Source organism: Centrocercus urophasianus, unplaced genomic scaffold (assembly GCF_019232065.1).
Source record: "Centrocercus urophasianus isolate 14NV4802_14NV808 unplaced genomic scaffold, USGS_Curo_1.0 seq_15, whole genome shotgun sequence".
Taxonomy (NCBI): Eukaryota; Metazoa; Chordata; class Aves; order Galliformes; family Phasianidae; genus Centrocercus; species Centrocercus urophasianus.
In genome coordinates, this window is record NW_024884697.1 from 25,513,496 (window position 1) to 25,531,800 (window position 18,305).

An 18,305-nucleotide genomic window follows, 5' to 3' on the forward strand; every position below is an offset into this window, starting at 1 on the left:
GCCCAGCATACCTTACATTGTAATGCATTGGTAAGAACTGTTGTGTTTGTTTCTTCATTTTGAACTACTGTTAGTAATTAAAGTTGTACAGTCATTGATTTGATGTAGATGTGACATGCAACTTTGGCATCATAACATTCGTATTGCAACTGCTCTTTGTTAGTATTAGTACCTCTTTACAGGGGAAGGGGATAGATGATAAAGCATTGCTGTAGTTTAGGACTGGGAGAAAAGCTTGTATGTCCGACCTTAACTTCAAGAGAACCTTCATTTGAAGTTACCAAGTTCTTCTAGTCATGAATTCCAGTGATGTGCACAACCTGAATTTGATGTCTGCATAAAACTCTCTCCAGTGTACAGGACATTCAGATATTCTTTTCAGTAGTCTTTGAGTCACTTAGGGTTTTAACAACTTGCTGACTGCTATAAGATTTTTGTGGATCAATTCAGAACTTCATTCCTTCTGTTAATGATCTAGACCAATCAGAGGTTGATGGAACAACTGAATTTACATGGAGATATTGTTGAAAACTGTTCTTTTTTCTGTTGGTCATTCTAACAGTAATTTGTACATGACTCCTCACACCTCAGCATAGCGATTCCTCAATACACTGAATACTGCCTGCCTTCATAAGTAGCAAAGTTAACAGTAGTTTGACACTATGTGAAATGACAGAGAGAACACGACCGTGACATTAGTTTCATCTTGAGTTCAAACAAGAATTTTGTTACAGATCATATGCTTAGCGTGTGTAGGAGGAACAAAATAAAGATCTCACTCCTACACTTCAATGCCGGTGGAGTTGAATGATTCTCTTTCTGTTTGTCAGCTGAGTTTTAGCTTGGCTGTGAGCATTTGATTATGAAGTGTTTATTTCTGCAATGAAATGTCATCTTAACCAGTGGATAAAATGGCTTAGAGGAAGATGGTGTTGTCTGCTGCCTTGGAGACAGAAAACATTGCTGAAGCAGGGAAAACATATTTCTGTCTGATTTAAAAAGGAAACTTGACTTCATCAAGTGTTTTCTTGTGTCTAATTAAGATATTCATGATCTATTTTGGCGATGAACACTTTGGCTCCTTTGCACTGATGTTGTGTACAAGCTGTAGTCTTACATAAATGGCTGATTTATTTGTGCTGTTCAGTTGACAGAAAGCAGTGTGGCTGGTCCTTATTGCTGAAGCAGGTCTTGAAGGTTGAGTACCATCTATTTGTTCTCAGTGCTAGTTTAAAAGTTTGAAAACCTAGTTCTACTTTTTGGACTTTAAGCCTCATTTGTGGATTTCCTCAGAAAATATATGGGCATTACCTGTTATCAGCTTCAGTGAAAAACCCGCCAATATTATTTTAAACATTAATTGAAAATAGGAATATGCTAATTTGATGAATGTTTTCGTTTTAAAAGTCATCCTCTTAGCAGTCCTCTGTATTTCAGTACAATGTAATTGAAAATGGTCAAGATAACGTCAGCAGAATTAAACAGTATCTTAACTAGAGAAAAGTTTCTCAAATGAAATATTTGTAACAAAGCTATCATTGGTTTCTAAAGCCATATCAGAGGAAAACTTTATGGTCATCTTTCTGTTTTTATAATTTCAGTATCTTATTTATTTTTCAAGGAAAAATCTGTTCTGGAAGAAATTGATGTGATCGTAAGCAGCTTGCTAGATATTCTGTTAAGGACAATACTGGAGATCACCAGCCGACCACAACCATCAGGCTCTGCTATGCGCCTTCAGTTTCAAGATGTGACTGTAAGTTCCTTACAGTGAAATATGGCACAGTTGTTACTGGTTGGACTGGTTGAAGTACTGCATTTATGCATTTGTGGGAATTCTGTGTTTATGTCACTGTGGTAATATTTTGTGTAAAAAGCAGAGAATGAGGAAAACAAAGTAAACTCTTTGTATTTTATTCATTTTCGGTGGAAATGCTAATATTTTAAAGTATATTTATTTATGTATTTTGACACTAAAAAGAAGTTACTTTTGCGGTTGTTTGGGAGAATTAACTATTGCACCATGTTTCATTTGTTGACATTTTTAATAGCTTTCTGAATCTCTCACTGAATTTTATTTCCTGAAAGTGGAAAAGTTTCAGCTAATAACAGTTTGCTTCCTAAAATGCATATATTTTTCAGATGATGAATCAGCTCTGTATGTGCCTCCAAAATATGTGGTGCTAGCCTGTACAAATGCAGATTTATTAATTGAAAGTCATTTTGTTGTTTTCTGGGCTGAGCACTTGAGCTTCAATTCTGTCACATGAAGTAGAGCACAGTAGATGGATTTAGAAGATTAACAAGTGATATTTTGGTTAATATGATATAACAAGCCATGCAAATTAGAAGGTTGACATTGAGGCATTTACAAGACAGCTAATCATTGAGTGAAACAAACTTAAGTGTTATTTTGTTTTGCTTTCAGTAAGGTTCCCAGTTTGCTTTTGAAGGGCAAATCTGTTCTAATATGGCAGGGGACATGATTCCAGTAAGAGTTGAGGGCTTAATATTTTGTATACAGAACATTATAGGTCTTGTGATTTGCCATCTCATTATACATTTAATTAATTGCCTGATTTTACATTGTAACATTTTTTGTTAACAAATATACAGTTGATTTTCAAACTACAATTTCCCCTGAGATCAAACACTTCAAAAAGTGTTTAATACCTGTGAAAGAAATGCATTGTTGCCTTTTCTGTTTTTGTTTATTTCACTTTTCTGACAAAGAACAAACATTACTTGAAGTGTTTATGGAGCTGACCAAGTTCTGTAGAAGGATAACACCATGCTTTAATCACTGTGTTTCAGTAGGAGTATACATCTAAGAGGTTTTTTTTTTTTTCTTTTTTTCCTTATAGATTACAAAATTACAAATGCAGTGTGTGTCAGATTCTTTTTTATCTTTTGTTTTACTCTCTCATTGACTTTCCTTGTACATTGTCTTGCTTTAAAGTCAAACATGCATACACCTTGCAAAATCATTAAGGCTAAATTAATGCTATGTCATTGATTTATATCTATAGGCCCTATTACTCAAACTGAACAATCCTTATAGCTTAATAAAATAAAATAAAAATTTAACCTCCAGATCAGGCTCTAAGCAACCTGATCTAGCTGTAGGTGTCCCTGTTCATTGCAGAGTTGGACTAGATGACCTTTAAGGGTCCTTTCCAACTCTAAGTATTCTGCAGTTCTCTATCAGACCATTACTAGAAATCTCAGCTGAAGGAGCAGTTGAGTATTAAAGTCCTAGTGCTGCTAAGTCCTGAGATAATTGTTTTTTTCTGATACATCCACTTGCTTTTGGCTGAAGTTTTTCTAAAAACTTAGACTGAAACTACTTTGAAGTTTCAAATTTTTCCTTTTGTCCACAAGGAGAGCCATGTCATTGTTACCATAGGCATCTGAAAGAATACTTAATGTGGAAGTGACTCATGGCACAGCATAAGGCAATTATATGCATTTATGTAGAAACATCATGCAGTATGGGTTTATGGCAGCACACTGAGCCAGATTCTTGGAACTATTTGTAGAGCAAGTATGATGAAGTGCAGGAGTACTGCAGTAGAGTCTGTTCCAGTATGTTACCATTATTTCAAGCTCTACATATTATAAATAGTCCTTGAGAGATGTATTATGTCAGTACACAGGATAAAACTCTATCGAACTTTTTTCATCAGATGTAGTTGGAACGTAGTCAACACATCATGGTGTGATTTTCTAGGCCCGTGTGTCACTGCTCCTTTGCAATTTACAAGGAAGCAGCATAAAATCAGTCAGCAGCAAGCTGTCTGTGTGGTTCCATGACTACACTTCTTTTCTTTTTTCTTTTTTCTTTTTTTTTTTTCTTGTTTTTGTCTCAGATAGTTTTGGTACCTTGGTACTGTTTCCATTTGTAGCAAGCTGGACAGTAAAATGGATGTGGTGCCTCAAACTGAGCACAAATGTAACACATCTTGGGATGTGTAACACACAAATGTAACACACCTAGGGAGGGGCTCAGTGTTACAGAAGCTGTACTAACTAACATTGAAATAAATGCAGAGGTGAAAGTGAAGCTTACACTTCAGTTCATTTAGGATCCCAGTGATTTAGATGTTTACATTAAGAAAAATGAGGCTGCATATAAGGAGGTAGCAGAGAGGAAACCAACTAGACTCTTTTTTTTTTTTTTTTTAATTTGAAATCTTGGAAGTTTAGAACCTGAGAACCTAAATTGCAATTTAATTGTTAGCTTCATATATTTAAATAGTTATGCTTGTTCAATGAGACATAGAAAGTTACTCATAGGTTCTACCTAAGTGAATTGGCTGTGTGATTTGGCTTGACTTAGGACATTGGAATCTGGTCCTCGTGGTTGTTATCGTGGTGATTTTGTGTGTGAAGTTTGCTTCTGTGCACTGCTAACATATGGCATGAGTAGTTATTCTGTAGCTAGCCTTGGAATAAACCTTAACAAAATATGTTTGGTTGAACCTAACTTATATTACCTGGCATGATAAAATCATATTGAGACTGGATACAATATGAAATTGCAACTACAAAAAAATAATGATAAAAGACTGAAGTCTTTCTGATCTATGAAATTAATCTGATAGAAAATAAATTTTCAAATACCTTATGGGTATATACAAAATAACAGCTGTGACCTTGGTGGCTGTGCCCAGACCTTAAAGGTTAACTCTGTAGACTTCCAGTATTGTTTTGAGGAAGTTGTGTTCACTATGAACAGTGGTTTTACAGAATTTATGAGCATTATTTCTGTGCAGAATCTTACTATAAGCAAGGCATAATTATTATTTTACCACAGTGTTGTGTGTTAAAGCAAACCCCTCCCACTCCCCCAGGTATATCAGGTATCATCACAAGTATATCAGCCCTTCAAGTGTAAAACCTGTGTCAGCCATTCCTGTGAAGATATATTCCTTTTTTTTTTTTTTTTTTTGTTATTATTTTAATTCTTTTTTTACATTATGCTTTTAATGAAAGATTGGGAAAATTGTTGCTAAATTTTGCTTTAAAAATAAGTGAAAGGCAGCATGTTAAAGTAATGTAATTATACCTGTCCTTCCTGTTCCCCATTTCTGGTTGATAGGGGCCTGAAATGTGTTTCCTAATTTTGAAAAGGCATACGTGATATCAGAATTACTCTCTTACAGCATTGAGATGTGGTCCAGACCTTTCACTCTTTCCTGTCCTCATCCACTCTGCAGTTGGACCGTATTGATGCTATTCACTGTTTCTTCCCAGGCCAAAAGAGAAGAAGCAGATGGCAAAGAGAGAGAGAATCTCTTCCTTCCTGTAGTATCTTGCTCTTTTGATTGTTAACTGGAGAAACTCAGAGCAGTTCTCTACTTTTTTTATTCCTGTATCCCATGCTCTTCAGGGGACATCCAAGATGTGCATCTGTAGAGGCAGGGAGAAGTTTGTGGAGCAGCCCACAAGTTCCTTGGCTACATCCTGGAGCATACCTTTCCTAGAGTTTGAGACATGCTGTAGAGGGAGTTCCAGAAGTCAACACAGTGGGAGCGAGCGTGGCTACCCAGTGGTTAAGCTGGCTTTAATGAGAAATTCCATAGCCAGACGAAGAAAACTTTTTATCAAAAACATTTTCAGTTTTTCTCCAGTCCTATTGAGTTTTCTTTTAAACAGGAAAACAATAGGACTCTTCCCAGAATTGCTGCAAAATATTTATGTTTTGCTTCAAAACCGAGTTGATTAAGAGGTTGTAATTTTAGCAATCTTTAATCTGTTTAAATACAAAAGAAACAAATGGCAAATCAAACTTCTATTGCTTTAGCTTTTCGGGAACTATTTCAAATAGATTTTGCTGAGCAAGTGAACAGCTTTGAGGGGAAATTAATTCTTTAAATGGGAAGGATGTTCTTAGCTAAATTAATGTATTTTCATTAAATATGAAATAATGTTTTCTAATTGTATAATTAATTTCTGTCACATTTTTAAATTAATTAAAATGCTTATGATATGACAGTGTAAGCACAACTACGGAAGACCTTATAATCATTAATTCTTCTCTTCATGCCTGTATCTTAACAGGGGGAGTTTGTCTCCTGTTTGCTGTCACTCTTGCGACAAATGACCGATAGACATTATCAGCAGCTTCTTGATAGCTTCAATACAAAGGAGGACCTGAGAGTAAGTAACAGAAATGATTTTCTACTTGTTCAAGTCGCCATTAGATGTAACAGTTTCTCTAATTAGATTCTCTTTTAAATTTCTCCCTTTCAGATACTTCTGTGCTTTGATGAAACATATTTGAATGCAATCTGTTTTATAGATTAGCTAACTTTTACCCAAATTTCCATATGTACGGAGGTCAACTCTTGTTATGAGTCTAGGATTCTATTGCTTCTGCAGTGAAAGATGATAGAATAGGGAATGGAGGACTCTATAATTGTTTTAAAGCAATAAACTTAACCTCAGATCTTGTTTTATAGATAATGGCAGCCTAATGTTACATAGCTCTGCTTGATTCTTTGTGATATCCAGTTATTTGTTTGTCTTATTTATTTACTTATTCATTTATTTATGTAGGCAAGCAGACAGTTTGAGAAATGCATATTCAAAAAACTATTTTTCTTAACGGCATAGCAGGTCCATTGGCATATTGTAATGTTTTTCTTGTTTGATTATGGAAGAGAGTAGCTGCAGAACTTTTTCAGGGCAGCTTGTACCAATTTTATTGATGGACTTAATGGGTTCATGGAGATTCATTATTTTTAATTCCTTTTTGGAAAAGGAGGATGGATTAAAGAGGAAAAAAGAAAGATGAAAAAAGAAAAGGCAAGGTTAAGGTTACTTGCATAAAGATACAACACCAGGGCTTCCACTCTGCTAAACCCTGAGAAACTAATATAGAACCACATTTGGACTATATAATAAATTTTATTCAGGCAATGACCCAAATAGGAAAGTCATGACATCATAGTATAGTTTTTTGATGTTACTTTGGAAGTTATGATTTGTAAACTCAAGTATGACTGAAACTGGAAGCATAGTCATGGTGCAATTCCAGATTTTCTCAAACTTCTGATAGCTGTTTAGAGCTGTTCTGAAGAGCGAATACGATTCATTAGTGCCTTTTCTTTGTAGTAAAATAATCATATTGAGTTTGAAAGATAGAAAAACATACTACTGAGAAAGTTATTTCTATCATGAGGAAAAATTACTACCATAGAATTGTAGAACGGCTCAGGTTAGAAGCATCCTTAAAGATCATTGAGCTCTTTTCCCTCTGCCATTGGCAGGGTCACCTGCTATTGAATAGATCAGGCTGCCCAGAGCCCCATCCAGCCTGGCCTTGGCCCTCCAGGGATGGGCCATCCACAACTTCTCTGGGCAACATGTTTCAGTGCCTCACCACTTATGAGTAAAGAATTTTTTCCTAACTTCTAACCTTAATTTCCCTTTCTCTTAGTTTAAAGCTATTCCCTCTTCTCCTATTAAAAAAAACAACAAGAACAACAAAAGATCTTCTACCTAAAAGTTAAACCGGGGGGACATTTTGGTACTATTATTACTGTAATAGTAAAACAACCATCTGTTTTCACACAGCAGAGGTAATTACCTAATCGTTAGCTAATTATTCATATATGTTGTGGAACCTGACTTTTTTTTATTGAAAATATTTTCCCTGCTGTTTGAATTCTGAGCCGATATATATTCTTAGGTTTAGATTTTTATGTATGCTGAATGTTTCAAACTTGATTCCTACGTTTGGTATATCTGTGAAATACAGAGTTGAGTTTATTGAGACTTCCATGATTCTAGAACACGAAAACCTCTAGAATTATTGCTTGAATGGTGTTTGATTGGTGGCACATTTATATTCACTGCACATACATATGCTATTATTATACAAAGACATTTGGGAAGTAGCTATAGCTAGTGCCATCAGCTGTCAAAATAGAGGTTGTAAGAGTTCAAGTCCAGAGTTTATTATTTCCGTTCTGATCTCATCAAATCAGCATCAATTCTACCAGTGATTAAGTGGAAATATGTTTGATCGTAATTAATTCTAGCACTCCTCTTCTGAATCTTAAGTAATATAAGAAGTAGATTTTTTGTTAACTTGGAAATATCAAATATCACTGAAATGTGAATAACAGGAAGAGGGAAAGATGACAGCTAATGTGTTTGTCTGACACTGCTGTTAATCATGAAGTGACTGTATTTCTTAGGCTGTCTTAAACATCCTTGCCACTTGCCTCTGTATTTTGCTGTTTGCCAAGAGTGGAAATTCTTTTGTATTTTGTACTGCTTTAAGACATGCTCTTTAGGAACTGACATCAACATGAGTAAAATAAGATTTAGAGTGTAAATACTTGTGATAAGACATTTTTATTGGAGATGGTTTTAGTGACTGGAATAGTAACCATAGTTATTATTCTCATAGCTAGCACGTATTTTGGGATTTAAGCGTCAGTGGTAACTAGCATCAACTTGTTGCAGTTTTGAATCCTCTTTTTGCACCAGTTTTGATCAGCTATATCAAATTGGATTAGATCTTCTCTAAGCTGCATTGCAAATTACAGATATAATGCAGAGTTTGCAGTGAAATGTCTGAGTGTAACTCAGGGCTTTGAATTGCTATCTGCTGTGCTTTTTTTGCTTTGATTACTTCTGTTTGTAGGCATCTCTCTGTCCTGAATGATTGAGCACTGATTTCACAACGTATTTCTTCTTTCTTTGACTAATTCTCAAAGTAATTATATTTAGTGCTTGCATTAGTGCATGTTTGCACAGCATTTGTGCTACTATTCAAAAATTATCTCCATCAAACCACTTCTCCAAACAAAAACTCAGTCATGTAGGTACTTGTGAAAAAGAAAATGATTGTCATTTATCCTATTAAATGTATCTTCAGTTCTTCTTGAGAACAGTTTATAGCAAATTATTACAGACCATTTCTAGTTTGCTCAACACAGTATAGCAAAATGGAGTTTGAAAGAATTACAGCAATTTAAAAACGACACATATCTACGTATTTTTATATGACAGACATCTGAGTGGTGCTTTAAATAAGTGGTAGTTTACTGAAAGTTTTTTTCTGTTTTTGAAATATATTTACTTTAAGTAATTGACACAATGACTATTTTTATTTTAGTCACATCTTCAGGAGAGTCATTTATTTTCCACAGAAAGTAGAAGATGGAAAAAGCGTTTTATATTTAAAAATATGCAAACGATGTAAGAAAGAGATGTCAGGAGATTAATGACTGAGTGGCAGCGCCAGAGACTGTATTTCATCCTCTGTTTGAAACACCTAATTTAATAAAGCAGTAATTTTAAATGATTTCTTTTGTTTATACTTCAGTATTATTTTAAAAATATGCTCATTTTGCTTACCACAAAATTTCATCATCTTCTCGTAAATATATTTTATAGCAATTTACATAACAGAGCTCCCTTGTAGGCGGATACATTTGTTGCCACAAAAAAGCTCAGATCTAGTTCATGACAAAAGTTAACAGAGGAAATTATAAATAGGAGGTGAGAAGTAGGAAAGTGAATGAGAAAACAGTATATGTTAGCATAATGCAGCTTTGACCACAGCAAAATGGCTTTGGTTAATATGAGTGGTTTTTTAATTATCGGGTTAAAACCTGTCAGGCCTAATCTTTATCTGCTACTGGATAGCGGATGGATACATAGATAACATATCAGAATAGATATAACAAGTATATAGGAGAGAACTGATGGAGGAAAAGATCATATTTTCTTGGGGCTCTGTGTGAACTTTACCTGCTCTTTATTCCCTTTCTTCCAGCAAAAGGAACCCAAGCAGAGTACGACAGGTGCCAAAGCCTAACACCGGGTGCAATTTATTATGCTGTTCTCTAGTGGCTGCTGGGACAAGGCTGTGGGGTTGGCTAACATGGGGAATGTCTCTGGTGAAGAAGCTCAGAACTAGCCACCATTCTTCTAGTGCTATGCAAATGTATCCACTCATGCATGCATGTACACACTGTGGGACTTCTAAAAGGATTTGGTGCTGGAGCAGATAGCTCTAAATCAAATATTTGGGTGGCTTATGATGTAGGCAGATGCAGTGAAGGAGAGATCTGGGGAACAAATCTGGATGGATATGTTTGCCTGGCAGAGACAGCTGTCAAACCGTCTTCCTTGTAGGCTCCTTGGCACTCTGCAAAAATCTCTAGGATGCTGTACAAAGACCTGATAAGAAGTAACTTGATAACTGCAGTGCAAACCAAGACACTGAGGATCAAGCAATTAGGTGGAATGTTGTCCCAAACTGAAATGCTAATACAGATTTATCCTGAGAAATACGGTGTAGAGTCTGACCTACTTTAAAGAAGATTTTATGTGTATTATATTGATAAACGTAAAAGAAATTCAAAAATTTTTGTTTATTAACTGAATAAGTAGTTTCTGGTCTCTCAGAAGGCAGTGCTTCTCACTGAATCACAGTGAGAATGAATCACAGATTCATAATTTCATTACACAGGAAACTGAAATGGCTTTAAACTGAAAGATGGGATATTTAAATTAGATGATAGAAAGAACTTCTTTACTCAGATGGTGATGAGGGACTGGAATAGTTGCCTGGAAAAACTGTGAATGTCCCATCACTGGAAGTGTTCAAGGCCTGATTGGATGGCGCCCTGGGCAGCTTGATCCTAGTGGGTGGCAACCCTGCCTATGGTAGAGGGGTTGGAAATAGTTGATCCTTAAGGTCCGTGCCAATCTAAGCCTATGTAAACAACATTCTATGACTCGTGAAATGTTAAGCTAGTCAACTGACATCTTTTTGTTTGGTAATTTTAGTGCTTATAATGGATTCCTAGAGAAATGTATTACCAAATATGCACAAACTTAATCACAAGAGTTTTAATCATTAATTATTAGTTATTAATATTAATTATGTTAGTAGAAATTTAATAGTTGTATCTTACAACTCTTGCTAAAGCTATTCTTTTCTAAGATTAGGAATTTTCATGCAGTTATACTTTAGCCTCGAATTGCGCTGCATTATGTTTGTATGTTTTTTGCACGCTTATTGTAACATAGACAAATCTTCAATCTTGGGCTTTTCAAATATATATTTTATATCTAATAAATCACATATCACTGAATTGATGACACGGGTTCTATTAATATGAGAAAAAAATGGCCTAATATTCCTAATACAAAATATAACAGCAGTGTCTACATTTACTTTGTTTTTGAGCTTCCCTGAAATAAAAAGCTTATTCTGTTCTTAACCTAGCTGCCTAAAGAAATGAAGCATATGTGATATTCCTTTCCATCTGTCGTTCTTTCTGTGACAACTTTTAAACAAGCCTATGAATTTCATCAGGCTTTTGCACTGGCCTGTTGGTTCTCAAAGGCACTAAGTTTACACCTCTGCACGTGTGGGGTTTTAAGTGATCCTTAAACCATTTGGTGGTGTTCCCCAGGGAACAGTACTGGGGTCTACCCTTTTTAATATCTTTATTGGTGACCTGAACGAGGGGCTTGAGTGCACCCTCAATATGTTTGCAGATGACAAGAAACTGAGAGGAAGCGTTGATCTGCCTGAGAGTAGGAAAGCTTTTCATAGGGATCTGGAAGGCTGGGTAGCTGGACTGAGGCCAGGGAAACGAAGTGCCAGATCCTGCACTTTAGCCACAATAACCTCACATGATGCTACAGGTTTGGGGCAGACTGACTGGAAGACTGCGTTGAGGAAATGGACCGGGGGGTTGCATTGACATGTTGTTGAACATGACCCAGTGTGCCCAGGTAGACAAGAAGGCCAATGGCATCCTGGCTTGTATAAGAAATAGTGCAGTCAGCAGGAGCAGGGAGGTGATTGTTCCCTTGTACTCAGCTGTGGTGAGGCTGCATCTTGCGTACTGTGTTTGGTTTTCAGTCCCTCACTACAGGAAAGACATCGAGACTGGAGCACGTCCAGAGAAGGGCAACAAAGCTGGTGAGGTATCTGCAGCACAGGTCTCATGAAGAGCAGCTGAGGGAACTGGGATTGTTTGGTCTGGAGAAGAGGAGGCTCAGGGGAGAACTTATCATTCTCCACAACTGCCTTGAAAGGAGGTCATGGTGAGGTGTGGGTTGGCCTCTTTTCCACGTAACTAGGGATAGGGGATAGGGATAGGGATAGAAGGAACGGCCTCAAATTGTGCCAGGAGAGGTTCAGGTTGGATGTTAGAAAAATTTCTTCTCTGAAAGAGTGGTGGGGCACTGGAGCAGGCTGTCCAGGGATGTGGTTGAGTCACCATCCCTGGAGGTGTTCAAGAAAAGTTTAGATGTTCTAAGGGACATGATTTAGTGGGGAAATATTGGTGATAGGTGAATGGTTGGACTAAATGATCTTAGAGGTCTTTTCCAACCTTGGTGATTCTATGATTCTTTGGTTTCCCAACAGCAACCATTTGGTCTCTTCAGGTCGGCAGCCATTCAGTAGCTCTGTAACAGCAGCAACGTGTTTTGTGTCTGGACAGTAGACAGTGTGGAAGAATGGGGGAATTACTGTGAGGTGACAAACAGCAGCATTTGGGGCATTGCCATATTGTTGTGATAACGGCACAGAACTGCAGAAGTTACTGCAAAGGGAATGGAGGTAAACCCTAAAGGAAAAAAGGAGATTATAAAGTATTGAAATTTAATAAGGTGGAAAACTATATTTAGGCAGTCTGGGATAAATCTGTTGGTTATGAAGCTACTTGTTTATTTGTAAAGCTGGTCACCTGCATTCAAACACTGTATTATCTGCATTGAATCACATTTATACTCTCTAATACAGAGAAATTTTTGGCAACTTACTCAGAAAACAGGTTGTCTCTTTTATATAATCTTCTCTGGTGGGTGGGTGCTGGGATCTCAGCTGCCTTTCCCAGCGCCTGCATTCATCCCCCTTTACAGTGATTTTCTAATGAAAGACATCTGTTATGCAATACCCATCTACACTTTGGTAAATGTACTTGAGAATATATTCTGGTGTTCAGAATTATTTGATATCCTCTGGTTGTGTCTTCATCTCATCCCTGTTTGAAGGTCTGTCTCTGCAAGTGATGTTAGCAGAATCAATATGAAACATTTCAAGGTCAGATGCAACACTGGTACTGTTAGGTGAATTGTATTACTTGCCTCATTCTTCTCATGATATCAGAAGCTCCATTTGACTTACTAAAAATTTGTAGACAATATACACAATCAAGATCAACTATTAGAAATATTACTCAATTTATAGTTTTACTTATCAAAGAAAAATCTAAAAAACTCGTTCTGGGAAGAATAGTTTAATGTAGTTGTGTACTAGTGAGTTAAATGACAGGAGATGATAACACTAAGCTCGTAAACAGTGCTTTCTAAATTCAGAGTAGCTCACATACATTCAATATTTTTATAGATTGAATAGAAGAGGCAGAGAGGTTAAGTGATCTGTATACAGACAGGCAACTGCAATAACAGTTCAGGGGTCTGAACACAACTGTTGACTTTACCAGTATTTGCAAACCCAGTGTTACAGTTGTCCTTACATTCTCTTTCTTTCCCACCAAATAATGCCTCTTTTAAAATAAGTCTTGAATGTGATGAAAACCTGACATGATTAAGGAGGTATTCAGAATTCTGTGGTGTTTGTAAAGTGCTCTTTTGATTTGCAAAGCGTTCTCGGGATCACATTTGTGGAAGTGTATGGGTGGAAACCAAATGCATCTTTATTGCGTGTATTGCTGTCATTCAAGTAGCAGATTAAATTATTTTCCTCTTCTTAAGAAAAAAAAAAAAAGAGAATGTAATGCTATTTGAAGCTTTCTTGGGGAATGAAAAATTAAAAAAAAAATTCTGGGGTATGTTGAAAATAAACGTTAAGGGTTTCAGGGTTATATTTCTATTCTGCTATTACTATAATGATTTTATTTTGTCTCTGACTAAAATATAAAGCTCACTGCTCTTTATAAAGCATCAAAGCCATAAGACTACTTCTTTTCTTTCCAAAGGATTTCCTGCTACAGATTTTCACTGTATTTCGGATACTGATACGACCAGAGATGTTTCCCAAAGACTGGACAGTGATGCGATTGGTTGCGAACAAGTAAGACATTGCATAAAAGTGTGTGAAGATCACAATGTAAACAAATAAAGTTACAATATGTATATAATAAAGTAAGCAAAATATGGCTTATAATGCTGGCTGAAATTTTTCATTTCAGAGTTTAAGATTGGATTTAAGTTTTTAAATTGCTGCACTTATTTTACATAACAGATTTATAATATTCATATACTCTGTATTTCAGTAAGCACACATAACTGGAAACTCAGAAACACTTTTACAGATTGAAGATGCTAAGCATCAGCAGCTTTGTTTTCCACATAGCAAATGACAAATCTCAACAGAAGTTCATCTCAACTCTGACTGTTAAAATGCTGAGTTAGTAGATATCTCTTTGCTCTCCGGAATAAATTGTCTCCTATAACATCATTAACAGTGTTTCTGCATATTTAGAGAAAAATCACAGATTGAAAATCACAAATCAACACAGGAAACAGTAGCATGGGGCTCTAGGAATTCCCTACTGATAGTCTGAAATATTGGGATGGCCCTTGAGCCATTCTTCCTGTGCTCTAGCCTTATTTTTACAGAAGCAAGTTCCCAGCATTTCTGAGAAGTCATTACAGCAAGTCTAAAACAATTGAATTTTATTTCGTCAGTGTCACCAGCTATCCTTCTGTGTAGGCTTAAGTTTTGATCAGATAAGCCAGCTGATCAGTCAATAGAATTATCTAACCATTGGAGTCAGCAGAAGAGGGGGGTTGTATTGAGCAGACAGAGGAATCCAGACTTTGGGATTTACATGAACAACAATGCCTGTTGAATTGGTTTTTAGTCTGCATTGCACTTACCAGCACCTAAAGGAATTTGAATTCATAGTGCTATGCAGACAACTAAGAACAATCTAATGGTTGCAGTTAAATCTGACAGAATTATGATCCTGATGAATGTTGTATGCATGTGTGGTATTTGTTTGAACTTTATCGTGACTTGATAAAATAACATTTTTGCTCATTTTTATTAAATAATTCAGTAATACTAATCTTACCTAATTTGAATTTTAGTAAAAAAATGTTAATAATCAGAAAATACATACGATGCATCTGATAATCATGCTTAAGATATAAACTGAGATATACAGGAAGGAGGGAAAAACATAGGTATTCTTAGACTAAGCATATCGTCTAAGAAGTTGTTACATATTCCAGAAACAGCTGGCTTGGCAGATGGCTTTGCAACAGCTGACATGTACAAAACTAAGATTTAGGAATGACCTTGATGCGTGTTTCTTGGACTGGTGGTGTTCAGATATGCTAAAGATGTTGTTGTCAAGTTCTGCAAAAGAATGTGCTTGCATTTGTATTCTGGTTAGCATCAAACATATTTTATTAATCCCTGTCAGTTGGTTTTGACCATCTCTGGTCAAATTGTGGCTCAAACTATGCACTTCTGTCAGGCATGGAAGACAGACAGAATTTGGCAAACTGACCCTGTTAATGTGCAATTGCATAAACCTTACTTGCAGCAAATGTTATGTAAGCACATATTTACAAATATAGCGTTTAATAATTTTATTTCCTGGGTATATTCTCCTTTGTGGGAGAAATTATGCTTTGTGTTGTGAAAGAGAGTGTTGGTTGGGTGTTTGGAGTATTAAAAAGTCTGTGTGCAAACCGAAGAATCATCATTAGCATTCTTTTATATCATTGGCTTAATTTCTGTTTCTTTTTGAGAGCGCAGAAGAGAAAATCCACCTCAATCCTTAGCTGCGGACAGAGTTTTTCAGGACGAGTTTTTCTGAATGGGAATGCCTTCCTTTCACTTGTTTCCCTACTGCCATTTTTTGAAGCTGTCTTCCTTCATCTTCCCTGAGGAATTCAAAAGCAAAGAGACATGAAAGTGATAGCTTTGCTGAGATTTTCCCAACCCAAAGTCTTTCAGTAGGAAGGGAAGATACCAAAGGCAGGATGAGAGGTTATGGCACTGCCTGCACCAAGGGCAGAAGCACACTTGAGCAGTTCTCCTCTAACATTGCTTGCAGAGCCAGAACACTTCCAGTGATCTGAGTCGCTTTGTGATTGAATGCAAAACGTCTTGAACTTCATGTCTATGAGGAAAAAATGTAGCCCATCCTTTTAAGAGCGTAATCAAGTAATTCATTTAAAAATTTGGCTGTTTTCTCACTCCTTCTTGCCAGGAATAAAATTCCTGTCATGCTTCCTGTGTCACACAGCTGCATTCTCACCTGCCTGGGCTCCAGCCTGAGAAACAGGCACCGATCTGAAGGCAGCGTGTATCTTGGGAGCTTCCCCCATCACTGCATTTGTATCACCAGCAGCACTGCCTTTTCTCCCCACTCCCCAGAGTCATATGAATATTCAATCTGTCTGGTATTTACAGGAAGAGAGATTTAGCCTGTCTGAGCCTAGGAAAAAAGATGAGTCCCAGAAAGGATATAATCGGGTAATAAGCTTTTCCTGAAGGGGGAAAAAGTTTTCATTTGGTCTCTTATTTATAAATGCAGAACTTCATTTACCTGAAAGATTTTTAGATTTCAAAGCCATCAGAGTATTTCAATATATAATAATTATATTTAAAAAATAATTGCTGTTCTCTTGCTTCTAGAATTTTTTATTTCTTGTTGCACTATTGTCATTAATTACATAGCATCTGATACTTGGATGCTGTCTGAGATAAAACAGAAGGGAAAGTACTGTGAGCTAAGAAGATAAATTTGGATCTATCCAGAAATTAGGATACTTTATGATGATGCAGCACTCATGGTCTGTAATTCTGAATGTCTGAATACCCATGATGAAAAAACATTAATGACTAGCATTGAGAATCACCATGTGACTTCTTCTAAAGTTTGAGAAACAAAGTAACATAAAAAGACAGAATCACAGAATCTGTCTGAGGTTCCTATGACATGCTGAGTAAGTCTGATATTTGTAACATACTGCACCTACATATTATGTAATAAGGAATGAATTTTTCAGTTCCCTTGCTATTGAAGAAGTTTTTGTTTAAAGATTTCTGTGAGATTAACTAACTAATATATATTCTTAGAGCATTTTCCTGAATGGCAGAGAAGCTAGATCTCCCAATTCTCACTTCAAATTCTGTGAGCATACAAAATGAATGCATGAATATGGTTATAGAAAAATCATTGATCTGTAGAATAAGATTTACTCTAATGTATTGTTTATAATAAAATTTCAAACGCATCTGCTGACAGTTGGGCATATTGACTTTAAATAGAAAGTCATTTTGGTTATCCAATTCAATGACAACTGGAAGACATGACTATTATTATTTAGAAATATTCAAACAGTGCACAATAAAGGAATCATGACAACAAATTAGCATTAGTTTCATCATTATGGCTGCTTTGAAGAATCCTGTTAGCTCCCATGGTGTGGGAGTTTGAGACTCCTACACTGAACAAAAATTCTTGCTTGAATGTAATACACAGTGTTGCCAACAGCATTCCTGGTTGTATGTAATACAAACAATTGCTTTCAACTGAAGCTGTAAAAATTCATCTGAACCGTTCAGTCTGTCACAAAGTGTGCACACAGATATATAGATACAGTGGAAGGTGTATACATGGAAGTGAATCTCTGTTCATGTTGTTAATTTATGAAATATGAAAGACAATTTTTTCTTTTTGAATATCTCTGTGCTTTGAATGATTTTTGAAAGAGAAGGATAAAATGGGAAGTCTGTGTTCTATATTTGCTCCATACCAGAATGGAAAAAGAAAACTTTTGTTTTCTACAATTGGCTGCCCAAGCAAATTCAAGTTACCAGAGCACAGTCCAAGTGCCAAACCAGCTCTTGAGCTTATAAGGACTGCTGTGGACTCCTGAAAAATCTTGCTATAGAAATAATTGGGTGGAGAAGTCGCTCTGACAGAAGTGTCCTGACCAGACCTTGGGTTGGCATTCTGTGTATGAGCCCTGAATAATGTAATAGTTACAAGCAGGTGTTTTCTCATGTAAAACAATGAACAATTTTGTGGCAGGAAGAAAGGAAAGTTTGTCTCAAGCTCAATGTTTTCTTGATAGATATTCAATTAGATTTTAAATAAATGTGTGCTATTTTGAAATTGTTGGCTGGAGAGCAACTTGGAATGTGAATATTGGACTGGATCACTCAGCTGTTCATCTGTTCTCAGGTTGCTGTCCCTAATTTGTGCATTTTTAAATTCTTTTCTTTATAGAATCTATTTTTTTATTTTCTTTCTTTCTTTTTTTTTTTT

The 18,305-nt window shown here is 36.2% G+C and overlaps 1 protein-coding gene across 2 annotated transcripts in view; it reads left to right on the plus strand.

The window, feature by feature from the left end:
* The window catches only part of DOCK4 (dedicator of cytokinesis 4), a 238,741-nt gene that overhangs the window by 170,650 nt on the left and 49,786 nt on the right, over positions 1-18,305 (plus strand). For both annotated transcript variants that reach the window (XM_042815926.1, XM_042815927.1), the window contains exons 25-27: positions 1,622-1,756; positions 6,064-6,162; positions 13,989-14,083. In XM_042815926.1, coding sequence (XP_042671860.1) covers positions 1,622-1,756; positions 6,064-6,162; positions 13,989-14,083 — 329 coding nt within the window. The remainder of the gene's footprint in view (positions 1-1,621; positions 1,757-6,063; positions 6,163-13,988; positions 14,084-18,305) is intronic.